This window comes from Notechis scutatus, chromosome 1, assembly GCF_049901735.1.
Source record: "Notechis scutatus isolate UNSWTSFEM ecotype Mainland chromosome 1, rNotScu1.2, whole genome shotgun sequence".
NCBI classification, from domain to species: Eukaryota; Metazoa; Chordata; class Lepidosauria; order Squamata; family Elapidae; genus Notechis; species Notechis scutatus.
The window spans coordinates 74,674,663-74,698,915 of NC_142009.1; the positions used below are offsets into that span (position 1 = coordinate 74,674,663).

General features: G+C 36.3%; 1 protein-coding gene across 3 annotated transcripts in view; it reads right to left on the bottom strand.

Moving 5' to 3' along the window:
* DISC1 (DISC1 scaffold protein) overlaps window positions 1-24,253 on the bottom strand; it is a 152,817-nt gene that overhangs the window by 79,490 nt on the left and 49,074 nt on the right. For all 3 annotated transcript variants that reach the window (XM_087967947.1, XM_026669446.2, XM_087967950.1), the window contains one exon: window positions 20,547-20,735. In XM_087967947.1, the coding sequence (XP_087824073.1) occupies window positions 20,547-20,735 (189 nt within the window). The remainder of the gene's footprint in view (window positions 1-20,546; window positions 20,736-24,253) is intronic.

The window sequence follows — 24,253 nt, forward strand, 5'->3', positions numbered from 1 at the left end:
CGATGTAAACCTAATAAAAGAGTTCCAACTTTGAAGTTCATAGTTTCACCTTTAATCTACTAATTGTTTTTATTTTCAATTTATAGTGCAACAACAGTGCCCCCTGGTGCAAGGAAAATTATAATTTTTTTCTCTTCTATTTCCAAAAGCTGTTATTACCTTAATTATATACATTCCTTGTCATTTTCAAACAAAGTCAGATAGAATATTTCTAGGAATCATAAAGGTTACAATAAAGTGAGAGCTGTATCATTCAAAACATTGGAATATTTCTATAAAATGCAAATTTGTACACTTTTAGGTCTAGTAAAGAAAGAATCTAACAAGGGCATAATTCCACATTACATTAAACTGAAAAACATATTTTGTATATCCCCCCCATGACAAAAATTAAAGAAACAAGAATGTTATTGTTTATATTGGATTGTATGGAAGGTATTTCTACCACAATGTTTATATAACTGGAGAATATATTAACAAAACCAAACATGCATGAGCTTTTTCAACTTGTTCTGATTTGCCTAACTGTGATTTTCATCATTTATAAATATCTTTGTAAAAACATTCCCATTGTCATAAATCTCCTTAATGTACCATTATATGCGGGCGTAGGAATGGTTACATGCCTAAGTACCAACACATCAGGATTTTATGCAAAATTCAGCCTAGAGAAATGTCCATTTCTTCTTAATTTCTTACAGAGCAAATAGACTGTGATGACACTCACCTAGAGTTGAAGAAAATAAATCTATTTTGTATCCACAAATAAAGGAGAATATGAACCTGCAAAATTTACTTCCAAACATGAGCAAAGGCCGTGCTAAAATAGGTTCTAATTAGTATACAGTAGTATAACAACAGGATTAATTTAAATATAACAAAACTAGCATATACACTACTTTAAAATACACATTTTCATACTTACTTGGTAAGAGAGATCATTTGATCATTTTTAAAGGATACTGCAAGATTATCCTCAAACAATTCAACAGAAGCAAGCAAACATTTGACAATGCTGAGCTTTTGGATTTAATGACGGTGGTCTAGAAACATTTCGCCAGCTACTATGTTTGGCACCTTCAGAGGAAGATGGTCTCTCTGATGACTACAAACAACTAGGCAGGCACTAATTGGGCTCCTGTCTTTGAACCAAACAACCTGATTGGTCTTTCTTTGCTTACTTCACTCACATAAATACTTAGAAAACCCTAGAGCAGCCCTGGTGTAGTACACCATAGAACAGGATGACGAATTGGATATCTTCCATTCCATTCTTTCTGAAACAGAAACTGAAACAAGTATATTTTCCTGACAGCAAAAGTAATATACAATTATTGCAGTAGCAAGGCACAATGGCCCATAAAAAACAAAATAAAAAAGAATTAATCAAAAACATCAAGGTAAATCCCTTGAAACATACCAGAATATGGCACAATAGGGTGGAGTCCTACCTAGAAGTAAGCATCTAAGAGCATAAGACTGGCAGAACCAGGGACATCTGTGGAAATATAATATAAGCCTGGCAGCCAATACTAATTCAATCAAAACTCTGCCCTTTCTAAATGCACAACCCAGAGCTTCTATTGCATAGCTGGCTCCCATCTTGACTTTTTTTTTTTTTTAAACCTATCCTTTTTCTGATGTCCATGGATAGAATGCTACTCAAACCCTTCACAAAGCAGAGGGGAATTTCATGTCTGCAAACATAAAAGGCCTAGACAAGTCCTTCTAGAGAAGAAGAACCTGGCAACTAAGACTTGTGGACTTCAACTCCCAGAATTCCTCCTCCAGTCATGTTAGCTCAGGAATTCTGGGAGTTGAAGTCCACAAGTCTTAAACTTGCCAAGTTTGAAGACCTTGCTCTACAGTTTGAACCTAACTATTTAGAAGACTCTTTCTCACACGCTGCAGAAACAATCCTAAAATGTGCCCCAGATATTGGCAGAACTGAGAGATCTAGTGCTAAAGCTTGAGAGTTCAGTGAAGCTGATTATCGGGAACAAAGATTTCTGTTGTATTGGTCTCCTCATACAATTTAAGATGCTTTAACAAGCTAGGTAATTTTGGGGTACATTAACAGAAAAATGTTTTTCTTATTCAAAGTTTCTTGAGGCAGAGGTGCTTCATTTACATTTTATGACACAGTGAACCCTATGAATTGTGCCTGGAAATGGACTTGGAGCCCGGTATAATTATTGTAAACTACAGATGGGCAAATAAGTTGATGCTAACTTTGTTCCATTTCTTACATTCCTTGTCACCAGAGGTGGTATTCAGCAGGTTCTGACCAATTCTGGAGAACTGATAGCAGAAATTTTGAGTAGTTCGGACAACTGGCAAATACCACCTTCGGAGATTTTACAGTATCTTTCCCCTACCACGCCCGCCAAGCCACACCCACAGAACCGGTAGGAAAAAAAAATTGACCCCCACCACTGCTTATCATAAACACATAACAGCCTACTTATGCACAAACCTACATATTTGGTGAAATGTAACTTCAATGCGAACATTCACATACCTTTTTTGGTGAAAGCTTCTCATAATATGTAGTTTATATATGCACATTTTCCTGGTTTAAATTTTCTTACTGTGATGCCTTTCTAGTGCACCTTTCACTATTGTAAGCCCTGCATTTGTGTATGCATATATGTGTTTCGCGTTATAAACTTTATCAACAGTTTGAAAAATGGTGGCTTTTGCAAGCATATTGTGCCTTCACAAATGCTTGAGAAATGCAAATTAAGTATCTTTATACCAAAATTGGGATCAAATGTATTTCTCTTCATTCTCATGTTGTTGCATGGAAGTCACCTGTTTCCTATGCATGGCCTCCGAAAATAATCTGGCTAAAGCATACCTACAGAACTTTGCTGACATTTCCTAGAATTGATCCAGAAAAGGCAATATATCCCATGGATTATAAATAGAACTGAAGCTTGCCATTAGTTTTCTTTCTATGATCCACAGTTCTACAGAGGAATTATTGAGTCTGTCATCTGCACCTCTATAACTGTCTGGTTTGGTTCTGCAACCCAACAGGACAGACACAGACTTCAGAGAGTAATTAGGACTGCAGAAAAAACAATTACTACCAACCTGCCTTCCATCGAGGACCTGTATACTGCATGAGTCAAAAAGAGGGCTGTGAAAATATTTACAGACCCCTCACATCCTGGACATAAACTGCTTCAACTACTACCCTCAAAACGACACTATAGCACTGCACACCAGAGCAACTAGACACAAGGAATTTTTCCCTAAATGCCATCACTCTGCTAAACAAATAAATCCCTCAACACTGTCCAACTGCTTACAAAGTCTGCACTACTATTACTATTAACTTTCTCATCACTCCTTATAACCCATCCCCTCTCACTTGTGACTGTATGACTGTAACTTTGTCGCTTGTATTCTTATGATCTATATTGACTGTTTCCTAGTATGATTTGATTGCTTATTATACCCTATGACTATTAAGTGTTGTACCTTATGATTCTTGATTCTTGACTCTTTACGAATGTATCTTTTATTTTAATACTGAGAGCATTTGCACCAAGACCAATTCCTTGTGTCCAATCACACTTGGCCAATAAAGAATTATATTCTATTCTATTCAATGGGATGAAACAACTAAAAAAACAACCAGAATGGCACCACTTCCAATAGATACATCAATTGTCATCCTGACTTAAAAGCAGATTCACAAACATGGTTGTAGGTCAGGGCTGTCAAACTCCCAGCCCACAGGCCAGATGTGTCATGCACTGGCCATGCCCATGCCTGGTTTAGCGAAGGAGAAAAAAGTCCTGATACATCACATTATGCTGCCGTAACGACATGAGTTTGACACCCATTGTAAGTTAGGCCAGTTATGGCAAACCTTTTAGTACCGAGTGCTAAATCGGAATGTGCATGCATGCGCATATGCCAGAGCACTGGAAAACTGAAGACCAGCTGGCCAAATGCCTGTTTTTTGGCCATTCTGTGGGCTGTTTTCAGGTCATTTTCAGGCCATTTTCAAACCATTTTTGGCCTGAAGATGGCCTGAAAAACAGCCTGAAAATGGTCAAAAATGGCCAAAAAACAGATTTTTTTGCTGTTTTTGGCCATTTTCAGGCTGTTTTTCGGGCCAAAAATGGCTCAAAAAATATCCTGAAAAGACCAGGAAAATTCCCTAAAAGCAGCCCAGAAAATGGCCTGTTTTTGGAGACCAGCTGGCCAGCACGCATGTGCATGCCAGAAACCAGAAGAAGAGCTGGTGACGGCATGCATGCCCACTGAGAGGGTTCTGCGTGCCACCTCTGGCACATGTGCCATAGGTTTGCCATCATGGGGTTAGGCCAAAAAGAAACAAAATGCAGAATGTAGAGGCAGTGATAATTGCCTATGACAGGGGACATTTATCAACAGTTGCTAGGTATTGCCATAGAAGTCTTGCACTGGTAAATTGATTAACAAAGAGTGTCTTGTGTTACAAAAAATCTGTTCAACCACAGGACGTATGAGCTAAATGTCATGAATTGGCATTTAGCTATTTCACATTGAAAATATATTTCTTTGTTCAAGAAAAAATATATTTCTCTGTCCAGCCTAAAGACAGTGACAGATTACTACAAGAGTCTGGAGTTTCCCTGTTCGTTTTTAACTACTGTACTGTCATTTCTCTTGTCAGATTTTAGAATTTCTAAAGTCAGTCTTATAGTACAACCCTAACAAATTGTGTTTGTATCATGTCAGATCATAGAGGTGAAAAAGCTTCTTATGCGTTCATCGAGTTCTGTAAGAGTTGGCAAACTGACCTCCTCTCAAAAATTCCACCCCAGTGCTTTTGTGCATATGTGGGTATGGATGACACAATTTCCTCAACACAAATCAGCACAATAAATCCATTGATTGTAATTAATAATTTACTAGAGACATTAAAAATACCCACCAAAACTACTTATCATTCTCAATGCATTCTTGAAAAATCTTCCAATTCTATTTTGCACACCCTACAAATACTCCATCTTTTCATTTAAAGACCATCATATCAAAAAAAAAAAAAAAAAAGCAGCGGGGTTGACACCCAGAGCTGAAGATGGAACAATTGGTGGGGGGGTGCATATGACTGTATCCTAGCAACCACAAACAGAACCTTACTATTAGACTAGAGTTTCTCAGATCCTCCTTTTCAGATGGGACTTCCGTGCTCCCAATACATAGATGCACTCAAGACTATACTGAAGCAGCCAGCAAATTTCTTTTCTTTTTATGTACACTGAGAGCATATGCACCAAGACAAATTCCTTGTGTAATTACACTTGGCCAGTAAAGAATTCATTCATTCATTCAAATCTTGGTGACAGTTTTGGGTATAATGATAACATATCTCTTCAAGATGGGAGCTGGCAGGACACATGTTTCCTCTAAGTTAGCAGAAGTTTATCGCAGGAACCATTTGGATCTAACCAACAATCTTTAGTGAACAAATTGTAACCATACATATCTCTCTGCTGAAACATGCTATAATCTCCACACAGAAACAGAATCTCCTGCTTGGAATGCATCAGAAACATAAAAAACATTTGACAATTTGTGACTTATTCGGTTATCATTTCAGAGCTGAATAACCATGGACAGGCAAAAAAAGTATTGGCAGGGGAGCAACTACTGACTTCTGCCATCTTCCCCATTGACTTACTTGTGAGAAGTTGACAGAGAGCATCAGAAAAGTTCTTCCCTTCCTTCCTCCCATTTTCTTCATCCCTCCCTTTCCTCCCTCTTCCTTGATTTCATACTTGCTTGTTTCCCTCTTTCCCTCCCTCCCTCCCTCCCTCCCTCCTTCCAGTCCTTCTTTGCATGCTTACTTCATTCTCTTCCTTCTTTCCTCTTCCTTTCTTCCTTCCTTTCCTTCCTTCCTTTCCTCTCCTCCTCTCCCCTTTCTCCCTTCCTTACTCCTCCATTTCTTCATCCCTGTTTTTCCCTCCCTCCCTTTCCTTCTTTCTTTCCTTCCCTCCCTCCACTTCCCTCACTTCCCACAGGCAAATAAGGGGCCAGCATAGTGAAACTTAGGAGATACATGGATGTGGCAGATTTCCCAACACAACCTGCAATCTTCTCTGCTGGATTCTCCATTGAGTTTCTTCCTCCAAACTTCCCACAAATAGACTTGGCTGGTGGGAAGGTGGCAAGACCATCAGCAATCATATCAGTTACTTCTGGCTTCCCCATTGATTTGTGGGAAGTTGTCAGGGAATGCTGAAAATGAGAATCATGTGAACAGAGCTGACTGTGGAAGCGTAGTATCTGTGATTGAGCAGCAGCAGTGCAATTGAAGCAGCAACAACTTCCTCAGATTTAATTCCCAAGAGAGTCAGGGGTCACAGCATTCTGTAAATTAGCCCATTTAAGATACCTTGGTTCAATAATTGTTCCTCTATATCTTCTAGTTTTGCCCAATTGAAGGCTACAGTCAGACATGACAGTTTTTGTAGTATTGTAGTTGATCCTCAAACAAAAATGATAAAGCACCAGAAAGCTAGCAGTCATCCTGTTGTAAGATTACTCCAAATGCTATTCCCCATAATAATTTCAATGAAGGGGAAGAGTAAAGTAAGTTATGAAGGTGCTGAGAATAAGTACATTTCACAAGTCTGAATTTCTAAATTATAATAAATTCATTTGCACAAAGAACGTGCCATTTATTTTCCCTCCACAGCACACACAGTTAAGTACAAAAATGCATGCATCCTTAAAAAAAATTACACAGGAGCACTTAGCATACAATTAATTATAAAAAAAAATGCAGCAGTATCCAGATTATCTCATTTGTTCTATAATACCGAAGAACATTTATTTTCAAACTACTAATACCTATAATTTTTTTCTTAGTAGAAAAAGTTGTACTAATTACTTACCAATTAAACTAAACTGTCACAGCAGAAGTTTGCAAAAGAAACTCTTAAAACAACTGAAAATCACAAGGATAATGCCTATTTCAGACTATAGCTTCATGTCTGGTATTCTAATTAGAGATATTCTGCACAGAGAGAAGTAACTAATAAATGTATCCATACGGCCTTAGGCTGCAATCTAACTCCCAGATTAAAGTTTCTAACCACACTGACTTCAAAGTGATCAAGAAAGGATAACTTGTTGAAAACTGTAACCCCAGAGTCCAATTTCTGGAAAGTTAAGTACACTTAAACAAATCTGCCAGTGCTACAGGTGGGGTCAATAGTGTATTTTTAGCCACAGTGTTTGGAAACATTAACAAACTTTAAAGAGAAAGTGGAAATTAATATTCTTCATGACTCTTTGTATCTGCATACCAGTCTATGCTGTTTGAATATGAATTTCATTCTCCTAAAATAATTTGGTTTTCGTTTTAATGCACAAAAATTGAGAGAAAAGCATTAAATACAGCTCTGTTGATCTACTGCAAAGAGTAGCTAATTTTAAAATAGTTATAATTTCAAATTATGAAATTGAAGTTCAAACCCAAGTTATCCTTAAAAATCATTGCTCATCTTTAGACAGTTCATGTTACAATGTATTGCCATCTCATAATACCTTGTAATTTTTGTGACATAAGAGAACCCCAGACTTTGAAAATACTTTTAACAATAAAAACAATGAGGAGTTGATCTATAAGCATCCAGATTACATCAATTTACAGAGTGCTGGAAAAACCTTATTCAAAACTCTCATAGTTTCAAATGTTTTTACTTGAATTATTATGTGTACAGTACATTTTGCAGAGTGAGACCATACCCAGTTAAGCAATTATCTGAAACAATTTTTTTCCAGTTTTTTATAAAATAAATGATATACTGCATTGTATCATAACAAAAATGTAACTATTATTCTTGGGGGGCGGGGGGGTTTCTTTTCTTTTCTTTCTCAACAAGCTTTATTCCAAAACTTCTTTCTGGCCTCCACTTCTGTCCCACTGGCTGATGTTTCATAATCTTCCCAGAGAATGATGATATTTCCCATCTAAACATTACTTTTTCATTCACAGGAAACACATAAATTTCACTGCCAGGGTGAAAATGTATATAAACTCCATTAATTAAAAATATAGAACTTTTCCCATTCTTATATTTTGGAAAGAACCAGTGAGATTAATAGGTTCATGTGGAAATGACAAGGGAATTGCCATGCTTCTTTTTACTCTACTGCTTTTGGAAGATGTGCTTTGAAAATGCTATTAAGCCATTTTGAATGTACTCTAAAAAGGCCAATGGCCAGATGGCCAATAATGGGCATTGTGCATTATATTCCATTAACATCATTGTTTTTCCATGAACAGAAGTATTTCATTAATGGAACTAGGCAAAAGGGAAATATCTGTGGAATGCTCTTCCCCTTCCCCTTAATTTAATCCAACAAACAAAGCAGATTATTTGTTGAATTGGATCTTTATTCTCATTCTATTCAATTGTTTGAATGCAAGAATAGAAGTGCTGCTGAACAAAGCACCTTGTAATTAGAATTAGGAGGAAATTATGCCTTCAGTTTTAACAAAATCATTGTAATGATTGTATTTTACATTTTGTGCTTTATTGTTGTTGTTTTCATCTCCTATTGGCATCATTTGTCAAATCTGGACCCTAGCTTACCAGAAACAGCAATATGTTTGAAAATGGTGCTTTAAAATAATAACACAGGAGCGAAATGTCACAATTAGAAATAACTGAATGTTAAATGAAGTAGTTTTCCAATGATTAATGCTTTTGACAATGCCAGTAGAATACAATTTTTCTAGTTTTAATACAAGGCTGAGTAATTTGATTTTCTTGATAGCGTTGAACTACAAGTGCCAGCCGTTTTCATCTTTATCTATTTCCAGTTCTAGTTAATTTTTTTTCCTTTTTATGCAAAAACGGGGGAGAAATGGTAGGTCTTTGCTCTAGGAATTCATATAGGCCTGGAGAAATCATATGATACCAAACTGGCAAAAGGGATGTAGGTTTCTGGTTTTTGGCTTTTTTTTAAGTCGTGCTTATGAAATATGGAAGCAGAAGAAAAGGGAAATAATGAGGCATTTGCAATATCAATTGTAGAGAGGGACTTCCAATTTGAAAAAAAAGGGGAAACAGACGTTTCAGAAGCCAGGATCTGTCTGGAATTCTTTCAGTCAAATTCCTCTTTTCTCAGGATCCCAAACAGCTGCAGACGGCAACCATGCAATTCCAAGAAAAGGTGTGGCTGCTCTGAAAAGTTGCAGACAGATGTTGTGTTCTTGCCCTAGCACGCTCCAAAGGATGGGCTTCAAATTGGAAGAGCTGAAGATACTTTTAGAAGAACATTTCTCAAAGAATGCTCCTTAGCAAAGTAAAACCAACATTTTGTGGAAGTGGGTGAGGGATGAATTGAGAAATAAGCTATTTAATCTTAGTAATTTTAAAATTGCCATTTGGATGTTAAAACCATAAGGGGGTGGGTGGGTGGAGAAAAAGGAAATCTAGGTGTTATCACCAAGCTGTCAGGGCTCTGGTAGTTACTCCCATTTAGATTATGAGTCTCTAGCCGGATTTTCAAAGCTTAAAGAAGATTTATTAGGAGTAAACATGCCGGTGCTACCTGGGTGTAGCTGACTCTGAGACACATCATTCATTGTCACCCTTGACCCTAGTTTTCCCCCACCCCCCTAGATGTATCATAATTCATATTCTCCAATGGGACACAGCCATAGCCAGGAGTCATCAATCATACTCTCCAGTTAGAATTTTGTGCGGCTCAAACCTCGGTCACCTAGAAACTATCTATGAAAACATTTATGGAATGCAGTTTTGTTTTTGCAAGCTACTGCACTGCTCCCCCCTCCAATTTCTGCTGGAAACTCTAAAAGACCAGAGAAATATTTTATGAGTTGACACAAACATTATGGACTATCAGCCCAAGTCACAAGAAGACTTTGCTGTTACCTGTAACAGCCTGGTAGGAACTGAAACAAATACCCCAAGACATTGCAATTCCATATATGTATCGTAAATTTAACCAAAAAAATTAACATTTAGCACATAAATCTTACCTGTTCCATACAAGAATTTTCATCTTAATACAGAGCCTGCTATAATGTTTGACGCCTTCATTGTTGGAAGGTAGATTTAATATTACACAAGATTGTTCCATCCACTGACCAAAAAAAAAATCCTACTGTATAGTGACATAACAATGTCCTTCTCATTTCATTCTCACACTATAGGTCCCCGAGAGTATTTTCCTCCTTTTAGTGGACAAGTCTCTGGATCTCTCTAGAAGAGTTGCTAAATTTGTAGCAATTGCAATCAGTTTCTGACATTGAACAGTATAGCAACCTTAGAAACTACTTTTCAAAATACACTTCTTTCTATACCACCTCGTCCGTTACTTATTGTTTTGTTTCACCAGCTCTTCAGTTTGTCTATTTTTCCATGCAAGTAAACAATTATGATAAAATGATGATTACAAATATTTTTAGCAGGTCAGTATCTTAAAAGCAAAGAATTAAGTATTATTTCCAAGAAATTAAATAAATGCCCTTAAAGTATCACAAGAATCATCAATATTTCCCTAGTGACATGGGAATCTTGTTTTATGGAAGGCCATTCACAATGAGTAGGTCCAACTACTTTGGGCAGGTCAACATAAGACATAATTCTGCAACTTCAAGTAGCAAAATAGCACTCACAAAATAATGAAGCTTAACTGAAGTTACAACTAAAATTCTTGAACCATTTTAATGCAATAAATCAGGGATTCCTAATTTGGACCCAAAGAGCCACTCAAACTTTTCTTGACACCTTTCCTTGCCCTAGTAGATTGTCCTAGCAGATTTTGTTTAAAGATTTGTTAAATTAAGAAATACATTGATAGGAAGGTAGCATATGTCAAAATATAACTCCCAAATATATTTAATATTTAGTTATTTAAAACCCCAGAGATATTTCTAGGAAATAAAATGGTTGATGGTTGCAGCCCACTGTAACGTTTGGAAGTATGCTACACTTTCTCAGAAAAGAAAGAGAAAGCAAGCTAAGGCTATAAAGAGTTTCTGAAAGGCATGAAGTGAAAATAGGAAGCATCTCTCTAGGTTTCCTTCCCAAAGTGGTGGCCATTTTGTACCACTGTCTGTAACATACTTTCAAAATTTCAAATAAGGGGAGGGCGGGGTTGGCGTCATGGTGGAATGACAGTGATTCCAGAGCTCCTGGAAAAACCGCCGAAACCCCCACAGCTGGACAGTCCAATTGGACCCGAACCATCCTGGAGAGATGGTGAGTGAAGGGAGCACATCCTGTTGATCCCAGGAACATTGCAACGTCCCTGGTTGATCCAGGAAAGCTCCTGAAGCCCTGCAGTGGAGGGAAGTGGCCATTAAAGCCACTAGAAAGCTGTGTCAGCCCTGGAAAGAAAGAAGATCAGAAAGGAAAGTGTGTCCCCAAAAGGACAAAATAGGGCACATTTCTCTAAATTTGCAGAAACAGAATAATTTTCAACAAAGTTAGGGTCAACTGTCTGCTTGCTATGTCTCTTCAAAGCTGATATTTGATTTCAACACTCCTGCTAAAGTTTAATAAGAATTTATTGTTAAAGTAACCTTTGGCCAAAACTCCAAATATAGGATACAGCAAATTAAGAAAATACTTCCAACTCTGACCATTTTAATTAAAGCAGAATAGCTGAGGCTAAGTTACAACAATAGGCTGACCCTGTAATACTCCTTCAGAAGACAGTATGGTGTACACACCGATGCTAGATTTACCAAAGTTCATATAATGCAGATGATGGGAGAACAGAATAGCAGCAAGGTATTCTGATTCAGCAGTTCTACAATGGCATTTTCAGGAAAAACCGTGTTTTCCGGAAAGAAAGGTAATTTCAGGTAACACCAGAGTATTCTGAAAGACTGAAATGTATTTTACATTTAGTTGCTTCCTGCATACTTTAATTTCTTGGCAGAATGATGTTGTTCCTGAATCTATAATATTTCAATTTGCTCTTAAGCTGCCATAAAAGTATTTTTTTAACTTCTTCTATGTTAACTGTATTGAACAGAGAACCCTTTGCATGCTTAGAAACAACTCAAGAATAGAGTTCAATAAGCTTTCTGTTCCATGCTGAAATAACTCATTAGGTGATGTCCCAAGTACATTCTTTAACTTGTGGCATCAATGTGAGCAGTCACCGATAAACCTATAGAGCAGGGTGTCAAATTCAAGGCCTGTGGGCTGGATCTAACCCATGGGGTGCATTCTGGAAACAGCAAAGGACTGGCCCACTGTGCCTCTGCCAGCAAAAATGGAGCTGGGAGGAGTTGCACGTGGCCACGTGGCCCATTTTCACTGGCAGAGGGCTATCAAAACAGACTAAAAACAAAACAAAATGAGAAATGTTTCCCCTTTTGCATTTGAGCATGCAAGAAGGAACAGGAAAGGAGAAAGGGAAAGAGGAAACACAAAGAAAAAGAAGGAAAGATGAGAAGAGAGCAAGGAAGGAAAAATAAGGAAAGAGGAGAAGAAGAAAGGAGAATGAAGAGGGAAGGAAAAAGAAGAAAAAGAAGGAAGGAAGGAAGGAAGGAAGGAAGGGAGGGAGGGAGGGAGGGAGGGAGGGGAAGGAGGAAGGAGGGAGGGAGGGAGGTTATAATGAGAGGGTGGGAGGGTCTCAGGGAAGTCCTGCCTTAGCACTTGGCCATCACAGGTGCCCCCATCATGAGTGACATTGAGCTGGCCATGCCCACCATGGCCACACACACCCAGCCCTCCAAGGTCAACCACAATACTGATCTAGAGCTACTGAAATAAAATCAGAAAGTGGGGTTATGACAGAAGAAAATGGCGAATTCACATGCAATTGGAGTTATGGGCTTAATTGCATGTACCAACTGCTTTGGGATCTTTAAATCATAAGCTCAGGCCATACTTATTCAAAAAGAAGTAAAACATTCCAACAGGGGTTTTTTATCTCCTGCAAGGCATACACAGATCAAAGGATAAATATATTTGCTAAGCCACTTCTCTGTGCTACTTCTGCAAGCTTAGCAGCTGGCAAGGAAAGAAAAAACTAATTAACATACTAATGATGTGTCCCATTTTAAATTCCAGCCCTGATTATTATGTGATTAAATCTCTGCCCTTGACTTCTGCCTCCTTCTATCAGTGTAAGAATAAGATATCTACAACAGAAAAGCAAATTTTGCTCCCTTGCTCCATTCATTGATTATGTGCTATTGAGTCATTTTCGACTCTTAGTGACCACATAGACAGATTTTCTCAAAGAAATCTGTGCCTAACCTGGTGTTTCAAATCTCCTAATGCTACACTTCTTGGTTCTGCAATCAAGTCTATCCACCTTGTTGCTGCTTGTCCTCTTCTTCCCTTTCCTTTCACCTTTCTCAGCATTAGATCCCCTTCTAAAGAGCTAGATCTTTGCATAACATGTTTGAAAGGGGACAATCTGGGCCTGGACATTTATGCCTTGAGTGAGAACACTGGGTTCATTTGTTCAGTTATCCATTGGTTTGGTTTTTGGTTTTGGTTTTGCTGTCCCCAACATTCCCTGGAGTCTTCTCTAACACCAAAGTTCAAAAACATCAATATTCTTTCTTTCATGTTTCTTTAAAGTCCAACTTTCACTTCCATAGAGTGTCACTGGGAATACCATGGCTTGCACGATTCTGATCTTTGATGTATAGACATGCATTGAATGACTTTTGACTCAAGCAGCATTTCCAAGACTTGCTTTTCTCCCAATAAAATTATCAGAATTCAGTGGAATGGAATGGAATGGGATAGGATAGGATAGGATAGGATAGGATAGGATAGGATAGGATAGGATAGGATAGGATAGAATAGAATAGAATAGAATAGAATAGAATAGAATAGAATAGGAATAGGAATAGGAATAGGAATAGGAATAGGAATAGGAATAGGAATAGAATAGAATAGAATAGAATAGAATAGAATAGAATAGAATAGAATAGAATAGAATAGAATAGAATAGAATAATTTGATCCCCTCTTCTTTGTGGTAGCCCCTCAAATACTGGAATACTGCTATCATGTCATCCCTAATTCTTATTTTAGACTAGCCAAACCCAAAACCTGCAGCCATTTTTCATATGGTTTAGTCTCCAAGCCTTTGACCGTCTTAGATGCTCTTCTTTGAACTTTTTCTAAAGTCTCAACAACATCCTTTTTATAGTATGGTGACCAAAATTGGTTTGCAGTATTCCAGATGTGGTCTTACTAGGTTTTTATAAAGTGGCACTAATATTTCACATGATCTTGATTCTATGCCTGTGTTTATCCAACTCAGGATTATCTTAGCTTTTTTGACTGCTGACGCTACACACTGCTGGCTCATATTCAAGCAGTCATCCCTAGGACTCCAAGGTCCCTCTCACAGTTATAGTTTTTGATCCAGGTCTCACCTAATCTGTACCTTTGATTTTTTTCCTGCCTAAATGTAAAACTTTGGTTTTCTCCACATTAAAATTAATTTTGTTGGATAGGGCCCTGATGGAGTTTGAGGCCTTTTTCGATCTTCTACTCTTCTCATCACTGCATGTTTAAAATCTGTGGGCATGTAGACCATCTTGATGGTTTGACTACCTTCACCAATATCAGTCAACACTGAAAACTACAAATGTCTCTGGGAATCTCAAAGTATGTGTACTTGCAATTTTGAAATGCTGTAATGGGAAATAATAATTCTGAAAAGATATTGTTTGTCCCCAGTAGTGTGATCTTGTTTGTAGCCTTGTACTATCAAGTCAGCCTTAGCTCAAACTTCTACTACTGATCTCCATAGTGCTGAACATGTCTCCATAGTGCTGAAAATTATGTCTTCATAGTTCTATATATTTTAACTATTTCTTCTTTTCACATGAATTGATTCATTTTATTACCTAGGTTTTTGTTTTTTTTAAAAAAAATACTTTGGTTATTTTCTATGCAAGCTGGGAAAAGGAACATTGTAATAAACATAAAAATTACCGTACTTGCAAACATTTTTTTTAAACAACTAAAATGTATTCAGTAATAAGCCTATGCACATTTTGTCTTTGGTCCTCTGTGGAAAGATGACAGTTTTTTTTTAAATTTACTTGAAGCAATTTTTTTTCAAGTTGGCATATACTTCATAAAATAAAATAACCAACCCATCAGTGGAGTGAGGTACCATCAAAACCAATCTAAAGAATTGCAGGTGATGAAGGCAGTGTTATGGAGAGGGTGTTTTAACATTATTCAACAAAACAGTCACCCATTTGCCTCATCAGTCATCTTATTGGAAAGAGCTTCTGTGCATGCATAGGCATGACTTTGGCAGGACCTCAAAGCAGCTGCATCAAGGATTGGAACAGCTCACCTTCACTCCCAAAAGGGTGCTTCATAAATGAAGGCTGTTTGGCAAACCAAGTCAACTCAAGCATAAAAGGCAGCAGGGGCAAACCTAGGTCTTTTGGATGGGATCAGGGTCAGTCCTAGTTAATTCTTAGCTGAGAGACCATCATGAAATTCTGAGCTGTAGACAACATTGGGAATTAAATACAAGGCTATGGAAAACATATACTGGAATGTCATTCCTCTACAACTTAGATTGATATCTACCCTTCTGGCCATTATATAGGGCCTGAAGAGAACTTGGCTTTGCCATCTTGCCTATGGATCCTGTAGTGGAGAGGTAGAATCTACTAAATGGCTATGTTGTTAGTAAATTGAATTGCACTCTCACAGATTATGTTCTTATAGTTTTAATAGTTTTTATTATTTTTAATATGCTTAAATGGATTTTGTTGTTCTCTCTCTCTTTCTCTCTCTCTCTGTGTGTGTGTGTTATATTATGCAGCTATATAAATTGAACAAACAAAAAGTAAAACCCACTTCTGCATTTTGGCCAAGAAAACAATGTGGACAGATCCATGTACTCAATGAAAATCAGGCACAATTCAAGGGAGACTTTAGCTTAGTCTAAAAATGAAGTATTTAGATTACAAAATGGAGTAATATTGAAAAATGAATTGTTGGATTATACCTGTATATATTAAATTTTATATTTCATTACATGGAGAATTCATTCATTATGGGTATACATTACTGATTGTCTACACCGATCATAAGAACTGTTAAACTATCTCTATGTTAAAATTAGGAAATGTGTGCAAATCCATATTGAGTAAATTTATAATTAATACTGTGACTTGTTTTAAACAATCTTTATTAAGATTTGTGAAGCATCTCTATCTAGCCTTCTGAAAGTTGGGAAAACTTAGCATCCAAACACCTCTTTTCCTGATCCTTTTATTCACATTGCACAAAACACAGATATTCAAACTAGCCCTAGGCAAACTTGAATATGATAAAGGATGTGTACAGATATTATCATGTTACTACACTTTATTCGTTGATGAGTTGAGTAGTTTATCAGCTTTATAAATCTGCTGAAAGGCAGCGTATTTGACTATGCCACAATTTATTAAGGAGAGTTCATTGCTAGACAGGTAGAGAGTAATTATCTCCAAATACTTTACAACCTCTTAATGGTTCACAGTAGTGCCATATAAATGCTACTCAGATATAACTTGACTTGAGAAGTAGATTGTCTAGGAGTTCAATCCAGAAATAGTCCAGCCACATTTCAAAGGCTACAGTTCCCAGCTGCCTGATACAAATGAAGATTGTTTATTAAATTTATAAGCCACCCATCCCACATTGCAAAGCGACTTTTGATGGCTTACAATCAAAATCATAAATATATTTTAAAACATTAGATACAAAGATAAAAAACAAAAGCCAAGTTTGGTATAGTGCTGGCATCTTCCCTGTTGACCCACCAGCCAACCTCTAACATAGAGTACCCCTATCAATACCCCAAGACAACTGGTGTAGCCAGGTTTTGACGTACTCCCAAAGACCAAAACAGTGGGGGCCAACTTCACCTCAGGCAGTAAAATATTTCAAAGAGCTGGGGCCATGGCAGAAAAGGCTCTCCTTTTACCACCAGCTGAAATTCTTTGACTGACAGGGCCTGCAACATACCCTGCTTCTACTGAGCAGGGATCAGTAAGGCAGGCTGCTGAATTGGGATGAGATGGTTCCTCAGATAAGCTGATTCCATACCATGAAGGGTTTTAAAGGTGATAACCAACAAATGAAGGCAAATATAGGTGTTGTTGTGGTAACCAACATTTTGAATTGGACTTGGAAGCCAACCAGTTATAGATAATCCTCAACGTATGATCACAATTGAGCCCAAAATTTATGTTGCTAAGTGAGAAATTCGTTAAGTGAGTTTTGCACCATTTTATGACTTTTCTTGCCACATTTGTTAAGTGAATCACTGCAGTTTGTAAATTGTTAAATGAATCTAGTTTCCCCATTGACTTAGCTTATCAGAAGGTCACAAAAGAGAATCACATGACTCTGAGACACTGCAATCATCATAAATGTGAGTCAGTTGTCAAACATCCAAATGAAAATCAGGTAACCATAGGGATGCTGCAAAAGTCGTATGTGTGAAAAATGACCATAAGTCACTTTTTTCAATGCTATTGTAACAAACACAAAATGAACTGTTGTAAGTTGAGGACTACCTGTAGTTTATGTGCACCATCCTAGTTTATAATTTAGAAAGCACCATATAAAATTAAAATACTACCTTTCAGAAATCTTTTAGCAGACACCTAGAAGCTGTCACAGTTACATGTGATATAGCGGCACTTTAAAATAAAAAAATGAACAAAAGCAAAGATTTACCAAATCTCTAGAAATCTTTAAAAGGGGAGAAAGTATTCCAAGAAAGATTCCCATTAAAAGGATTTTAAAAAATAAAATAAAACTCAGCTGTGTTAAAATGACATTGGCATATGGTAAGAAGTGTCAGTGTTTACAATCCTGAGGCATGTTTTCACTAAAATTATTGTTATACATTTCATATAATTAGATCAAAAACAAATTACTGCAGCCTAAAGAAAGATGGGCTACAGATAAGAGCAAAAGTGAAAAGGGAGGTAGGGTGGGGAAGGAAATCACATACTTTAATTATTTATATTGCTTGCAGCATTTTGTGCTCCACTGCACTTTATTATACAAGGCAACAGATTCAGATTTTTTTTTTTAAGAATGGTAAGGAATTCAAGGTTTGTTTTTTTAAAAAGGACATTCGCAGTTGTGTATTCTGCAATTGGTTTATACTCTAATCATCAAAGGATGATGAGAGTTTTAAAAAAGCAAACAATACCTAGAAAGTTTTCCCCAAAAAAGCTGTAGACAGTACCCTGACTTTCAAAACCAATTTGGGAGTATAATAGCACTTAGCAATAGCACTTAGACTTATATACCGCTTTATAGTGCTTTACAGCCCTCTCTAATGCTAAAGTTTTTTAAATAGGAAACTGAGTTAGTGTACATTTATTTTGGAAATGGGGAAATCCTTGAGATCTATCTTTAAGAGCCGTACAGAAGTCTAGTCAAAAGGAAATGATCAAGAAAAAAATCTGTGGAGGGTATGTTTTGGAGCAGAAAACTTTTTTTAACTGAAATATTTAATTTTAAATTTATATAACAATTCATTAAATTTATATACCACTTGACTCCCACCATCTCTGGGCAGTTTACATTTAACATTTTTGCAGGCCTAATCTCATTGTTAATCTTAAAACAGTGAACTCTGTTCTTCCATATATTTAGATTTTACGCATGGGAAGATTTTATTGTTTCCCTAAAGTTGTCTATATAACAGTATATACAACTGTACCTACCCACATATTTACAGGAAAACTGGAGAAGACTGATTCGGTATTTTGGCACACAAAGGTACTTAACTGCATGTTATCTCTTTTCATAATCAACCAAATAGTCTTTTTTCCATGCAATAATGAACCACTTTTTCCTCATACAACCTGCTGTTCAGAAAGTCCAAGAACGAAGAATAATTTAATTTGTGGTTTGACTTCAAATTTTGAAGATACCTGAAAGCATGAACCAACCTCTTTGCTTTAGCAGAATTACTGTCCATACCATGGCAGTGAATTCTGCTGTATTAACTCAAAGAAAATCCCTCTAGACCAGGGGTGTCAAACTGGTGGCCCACGGGCTGGATGCGTCACATGCAGGGCACGCCCAACCCAGCTCGGTGAATGGGGACAATGTAGCGAAGTGTCACATGACAGCAAAGTGACACCCATGCTCCAGTCCATAGTCTCACAAAAATACCAAAATACACAATTTGATTTGCTGATATCTTGATTGGAAAAATGTAGCATACAATATCTAATTACATGTAATATGTTGTTTAAGAATTTTCTCCTTCAGTTAATTTATGAATCCTAATTTTATAACATTTAAACTGACCCGGTATCTGTCTTTTTACTTAAAGTAAAGAAGTTTTCTGAACTTATTCTTTTTAAAGAAGAAATTAACTCTGTTACATTTTTTTTTGTTTATATCAGGATACTGGGATTATTTTGTATTTACAAAATGTGGATTTGTTTATAGTTTAAAGCTGAAATATGGGGTGTTTACTTGAAAGGTGCTATTTGGGGTGATTTTCTTTGGAATTGGCATTTGGAAATTAAAAAATGTTGTATATTAGAACTTGCCTTTTTAATGAACAAATGGTCTCTCTATGTTATTGTTAAACTTTAGTTTAGGGGGGCTTTTTACACTAGAATATTGAGACCATTCTATGATTTTTAAATGGGTTTGCCTTACACTAAGAATTGACATATGAAATGATGAGTTTTATATATATTAAATAATATTTCTTTCTTTCTTTCTTTCTTTCATTCATTCATTCATTCATTCATTCCCTGCCTTTATTACTTTTACAAATAACTCAAAGCAGAGGAGATATCCCGTAGGCCTTCTTTCTCATATTTCCCCACAAAAGCAACTCTGAAGTGAGCTGGGCTGAGAGAGAGTAAGTGGCCCAAGATCATCTACCGTAGTTGGCTTTCATGGCTTAAGGCAGAACCTGAAGTCCCAGTCTCTTGTTTTCTACCTGGTGCCTTAACCATTAGACCAAAGTGACTCTTTTAGAGTTCTGTTTAGACGTTCGCTGATAATTGAATTGGAGAAGACTTTAATTATTTGATTTTCCCATTGTTAAGAAATGGATTATTAAATGATGAGTTTTATATTTGTTAATTAAGAGGAGGTAAAGAGATTATGAAATTGTTTGTACTTTGTGATGTTGGTGGAAAGATCCTTTCTAGGAAGGGTGATATTTTTATTTATTTATTTAGTTGCTTTCTTGCAATGTTTCTTCTTTCCTTTTTTTGTTTTTTGTTTGTATTACATTTTAATGTTGTATCTAAAACAAAGAAAGCCACCACCACCCATATCCAAAGCAAGCAAAAAAAAATCACTCAAGAATGATAGGGACAGAAGCTGACAGCCCTTAATATGTGGTATACATCAACGCTCCTGGCAGAATTGCCCATTGGAGATCTTTGTTTAAAACATCATAAAAATTACATTATTGCTTGTCAAATGAAGCAAAACACTGGATGTCATCCTGCATAAAAATGGCAGACCTCTGTCATCCCAACAGCTGGCAAGTTGCTCTACTCACCAAATACAAACTCCTCTTGCTCCATTTCTTCCTTCAGTTTCTTGTAACGTTCTTTTGTTCTCTCTAACTTTTGGATACTTTTGGCATTCAGAGTTGACCATTCATTGAGCAGCCCTTTCAGGCGGTCTTTTTCAACTGTTAGCGATTGAATTTCTTCTGCAAGATCTTTAGCGGTACAGAAATTACCTCCTGTGCATTCAATAGATAAGATTAGGAAGAGTTGAAGACAGGGAAGAAACAAAACCTTGACTTTTTTAAATACACAAAAACTAAAGAGCCACATACAAGCTGAGAAATGAGCATATATTTAATGTATTCATTGTTGTTTTTATTTTCTCAATGTGGTTGACAATCAATTAAAATATAAAGGTAAACAGTTGTTATTATGGTTGGTTGCACAATCAGCTAGCTGTTTAACCTGATAGGGCATTTTTATTCACCTATCAAGTCATTCCCAAGGACCTGGGATAAGCAAATATTCTTGTTTGATGGTGTTGAAGGAAGGATCTGTTGAAGTGCAATGCATCATTATTTGATTCAAATACATTATAAAAGCATATACTAACATGTTGACTCACGAAACTGGGGAAATTCAGAATATAAACTCTTCATATTAGGAAGGATTATGCCATGATAAGAGAATCCAAATTGAAGTCTAAATCATAATTAGAGGGGGTCACTCCTGATGCTAGACCTTTCTCTCTCCGACTTAATCTCTCTCTCTACCATCAGGCAAAATGTCAGGCATGAAAGACCAGGTTCACACATGAAGGTTCCAATTAAAATGATTTATTGATAAACAGCCTAACCACAGGAATCTTCTCAGCTAATGGTAAGTACTTGCTTGGAGATAGTGGGATCAGGTGATAAAATTATCCAATTAAAAGATTCTGATATACTTATATTTCATCTCACAAATGATCAAAGATACAGATCATATTACTAGATTCCATTTCACAATTTTATATGGATAATATGCTGATGGACCTCAATGGATGCAGATGTGGTAAGAATATTAGAATAGGACAAAGGAGACCCAGGTTTAATCCTATATTTGGCCACAGAAGTTATTTGGAGAGTATTCAAGAAGTTACTACCTCTCTGATATGGGATTTGTTTTATCAATGGTTGGACAAAAAGACATGGTAATGTAATAGTAGATAATTTTGTAATAGAAGTTTAATAGATTGATATAGACGTATATAACCATTGGATGAAAGTATAATATACATTTTAAAACAAAATTTGGAATATCTCGTATAAAATTATGGAATAAATACTTTAGTCATGGATGATTAATAACTGATAATTATATAAGCATATGTTAGTTTGACAATGTGAAAATTTATATAAACTGTGAGTAATGACTATGAAAGGATAGCACAAAAGATTTGTAACCAACTGACATACTGTATGTATATAAAATGGAAGATGGCTTTATGTTTTTATATTTTGTTTGTATATGTTTGTCTTAAAAAATAAAAACTTAAAAAAAGAAGTTACTATCTCTCACTATGAGCTGTCTTAAACTACTGTGCTCAGGGGCACAGGCAGAGTTTTGGTATGCCACCTTCAATTCCTGGAGGAAAGATGGATGCATGTAATGATTAACAACTGCAATAAGTCTTTTTAATTGATTGATTGACTGATTGAGTACCATCAAATTGTTTTTGATTCCTAGTCACCACATAGATATATTGTCTCCATGACAATCTACCCTTAACCTGTAATACAATGATAACACAATATTTAAAATAATAAATAAATAATCTTAATAAATTAGCAGCACAGTGGCTCGCATGGTTAGGACCGGCTTAACAAGCAACCAATCTGCATTTGAGACCCAAATGCTGCCATAGATGAGGTACTATCCTTTGGTCCAGCTCCTGAAGCAGTGATGTCACCAGCTAATACTTTCCACCTGGAAGCACCTTGATGTTTCTGACACAAGTGTGATGTGATCTTAATAAATTAATTCATAATTTTATTTTTTAATAATGATTTAATAATAAATCATTCATTCATTAAAATAACAATAAATGCTCCACAATAAATCTCAGCCACCATAGTATCTTATCAGGGATGTCAGATATTGCACTGCAATAACATTTGGATAGCCATGGCACAACCCTTCTAAATTGGACTTAATTTTCTTAACCAAGAAAATCTGTTACCATCTATTGCTGTGTTTATTCCTTCATTATTCTCAAAATCAAAATTCTGTAATTAGAAGTCGTTCTATTTTGTTTTGAAAGGTCAGGGAGAAGATACTCCCCTCATTATTAAAGTTTTATGCTTACTGAATGATTATTAATTCCCAGAAGGAAACTTAATATCAAGACTTGAAGCACTGATGAAATACGCCCCATATCCCAGTTAATAATTTATAAGCCTTTCTGCCTCTAATATATGCTCTGGAGACAAATCTGTCTTTGTTTGCTTTTCTTATTATTTTACTTCATGGCAGCAAGAAATGTGACTTCAATTCTGAGGTGAAATATCAAAAACTCATCAAGAAATGATCAAGTCACTCTCTTAAAGTGCCAGTAGTGAACTCCTGACTTCTATCACAGTAACAAAAAATGGCACGTTGTTAAAAACCACGAGGACTCTTTTTCTAAACATATCTGCGTAAATCTGCCCCAGTGATAGAAAACACCAAATGATAAGGCATTCTAATCTTATTTGTTTTAAAAGACTAAGTAAACATTCCTCTGAAAAATAGTTAATGTAATTTAATTAATACAATTCTTTATTTTTCTTTTGAGACTTATGTTTCATTGAAACAGCACATTGTAATGGTTTCATTGCTTGACTTCCTGGTTTCATCACCTCCATATACTTGTCAGGTCTTATTAAGCAAGCATCCCAGCCTTTCTGACACTTGAAAAGCTAAGAGGGGAAAATGGTTGATAGCGTCCAGAATGATTTTGTTCATTTGTTGAGAATCAGGTGGCAAGTTTAACAAATTATGGTTGGTCACACAGTCAACATAATGTTACGATTGGATTTTGTATTTTTATCCACATATTGAGTGCTTCCCAAGGATCTGGGAGAGGAAGATGTTGTTGTTTGATGGTGTTAAAGGTATCAGGATGAAAGATGCTCTCCAATAAAACTTACCTTTTGCAATTGATAGGTGGTAATTTTTTCAGTGCCAATGGTATTCAAGTCGTGCTTCAATTCTTTGGGGATTGTACCCAAGACGTCTATATTACTACTGTCTTTACTTCCGATTGCCATAGTCATTCTACCTCCGTTTGTAGGTCTTTGTATTTTGTAATTTTCTCCAGTTCTATTCTGCTGTTTCCAGGAATTGCAACATCCAGTATTCATACTTTTTTATCTTTCTTATCAACAGCTATTAATATGTTATATGTCAGGTGCCTGCTTGAATTCTAAAGTTTCAGAGCACTTAAAGAGTCATCATTTTCTATTATTTTGTCTGTTTTGTGGTCCTACCATTTCTTGCTTGCAGGCAAATGGTATGTCTTGCTGATATTCCAATGCATCATCATTGCTATTTTGTTATGCTGCTGTTTGTAGTCAGTCTGTGTTCGGGCAATGAACATTGGTACCATTTTTGCATTCTTTTGACACAGTCATTGTACTTCTATTTCTACTTACAGATTTTTATATTTTTAAATTTTTGGAATGTTCACTAGACTTGATATGTTAAGAATTAAGTAGCATTGGCCTAACCCCAT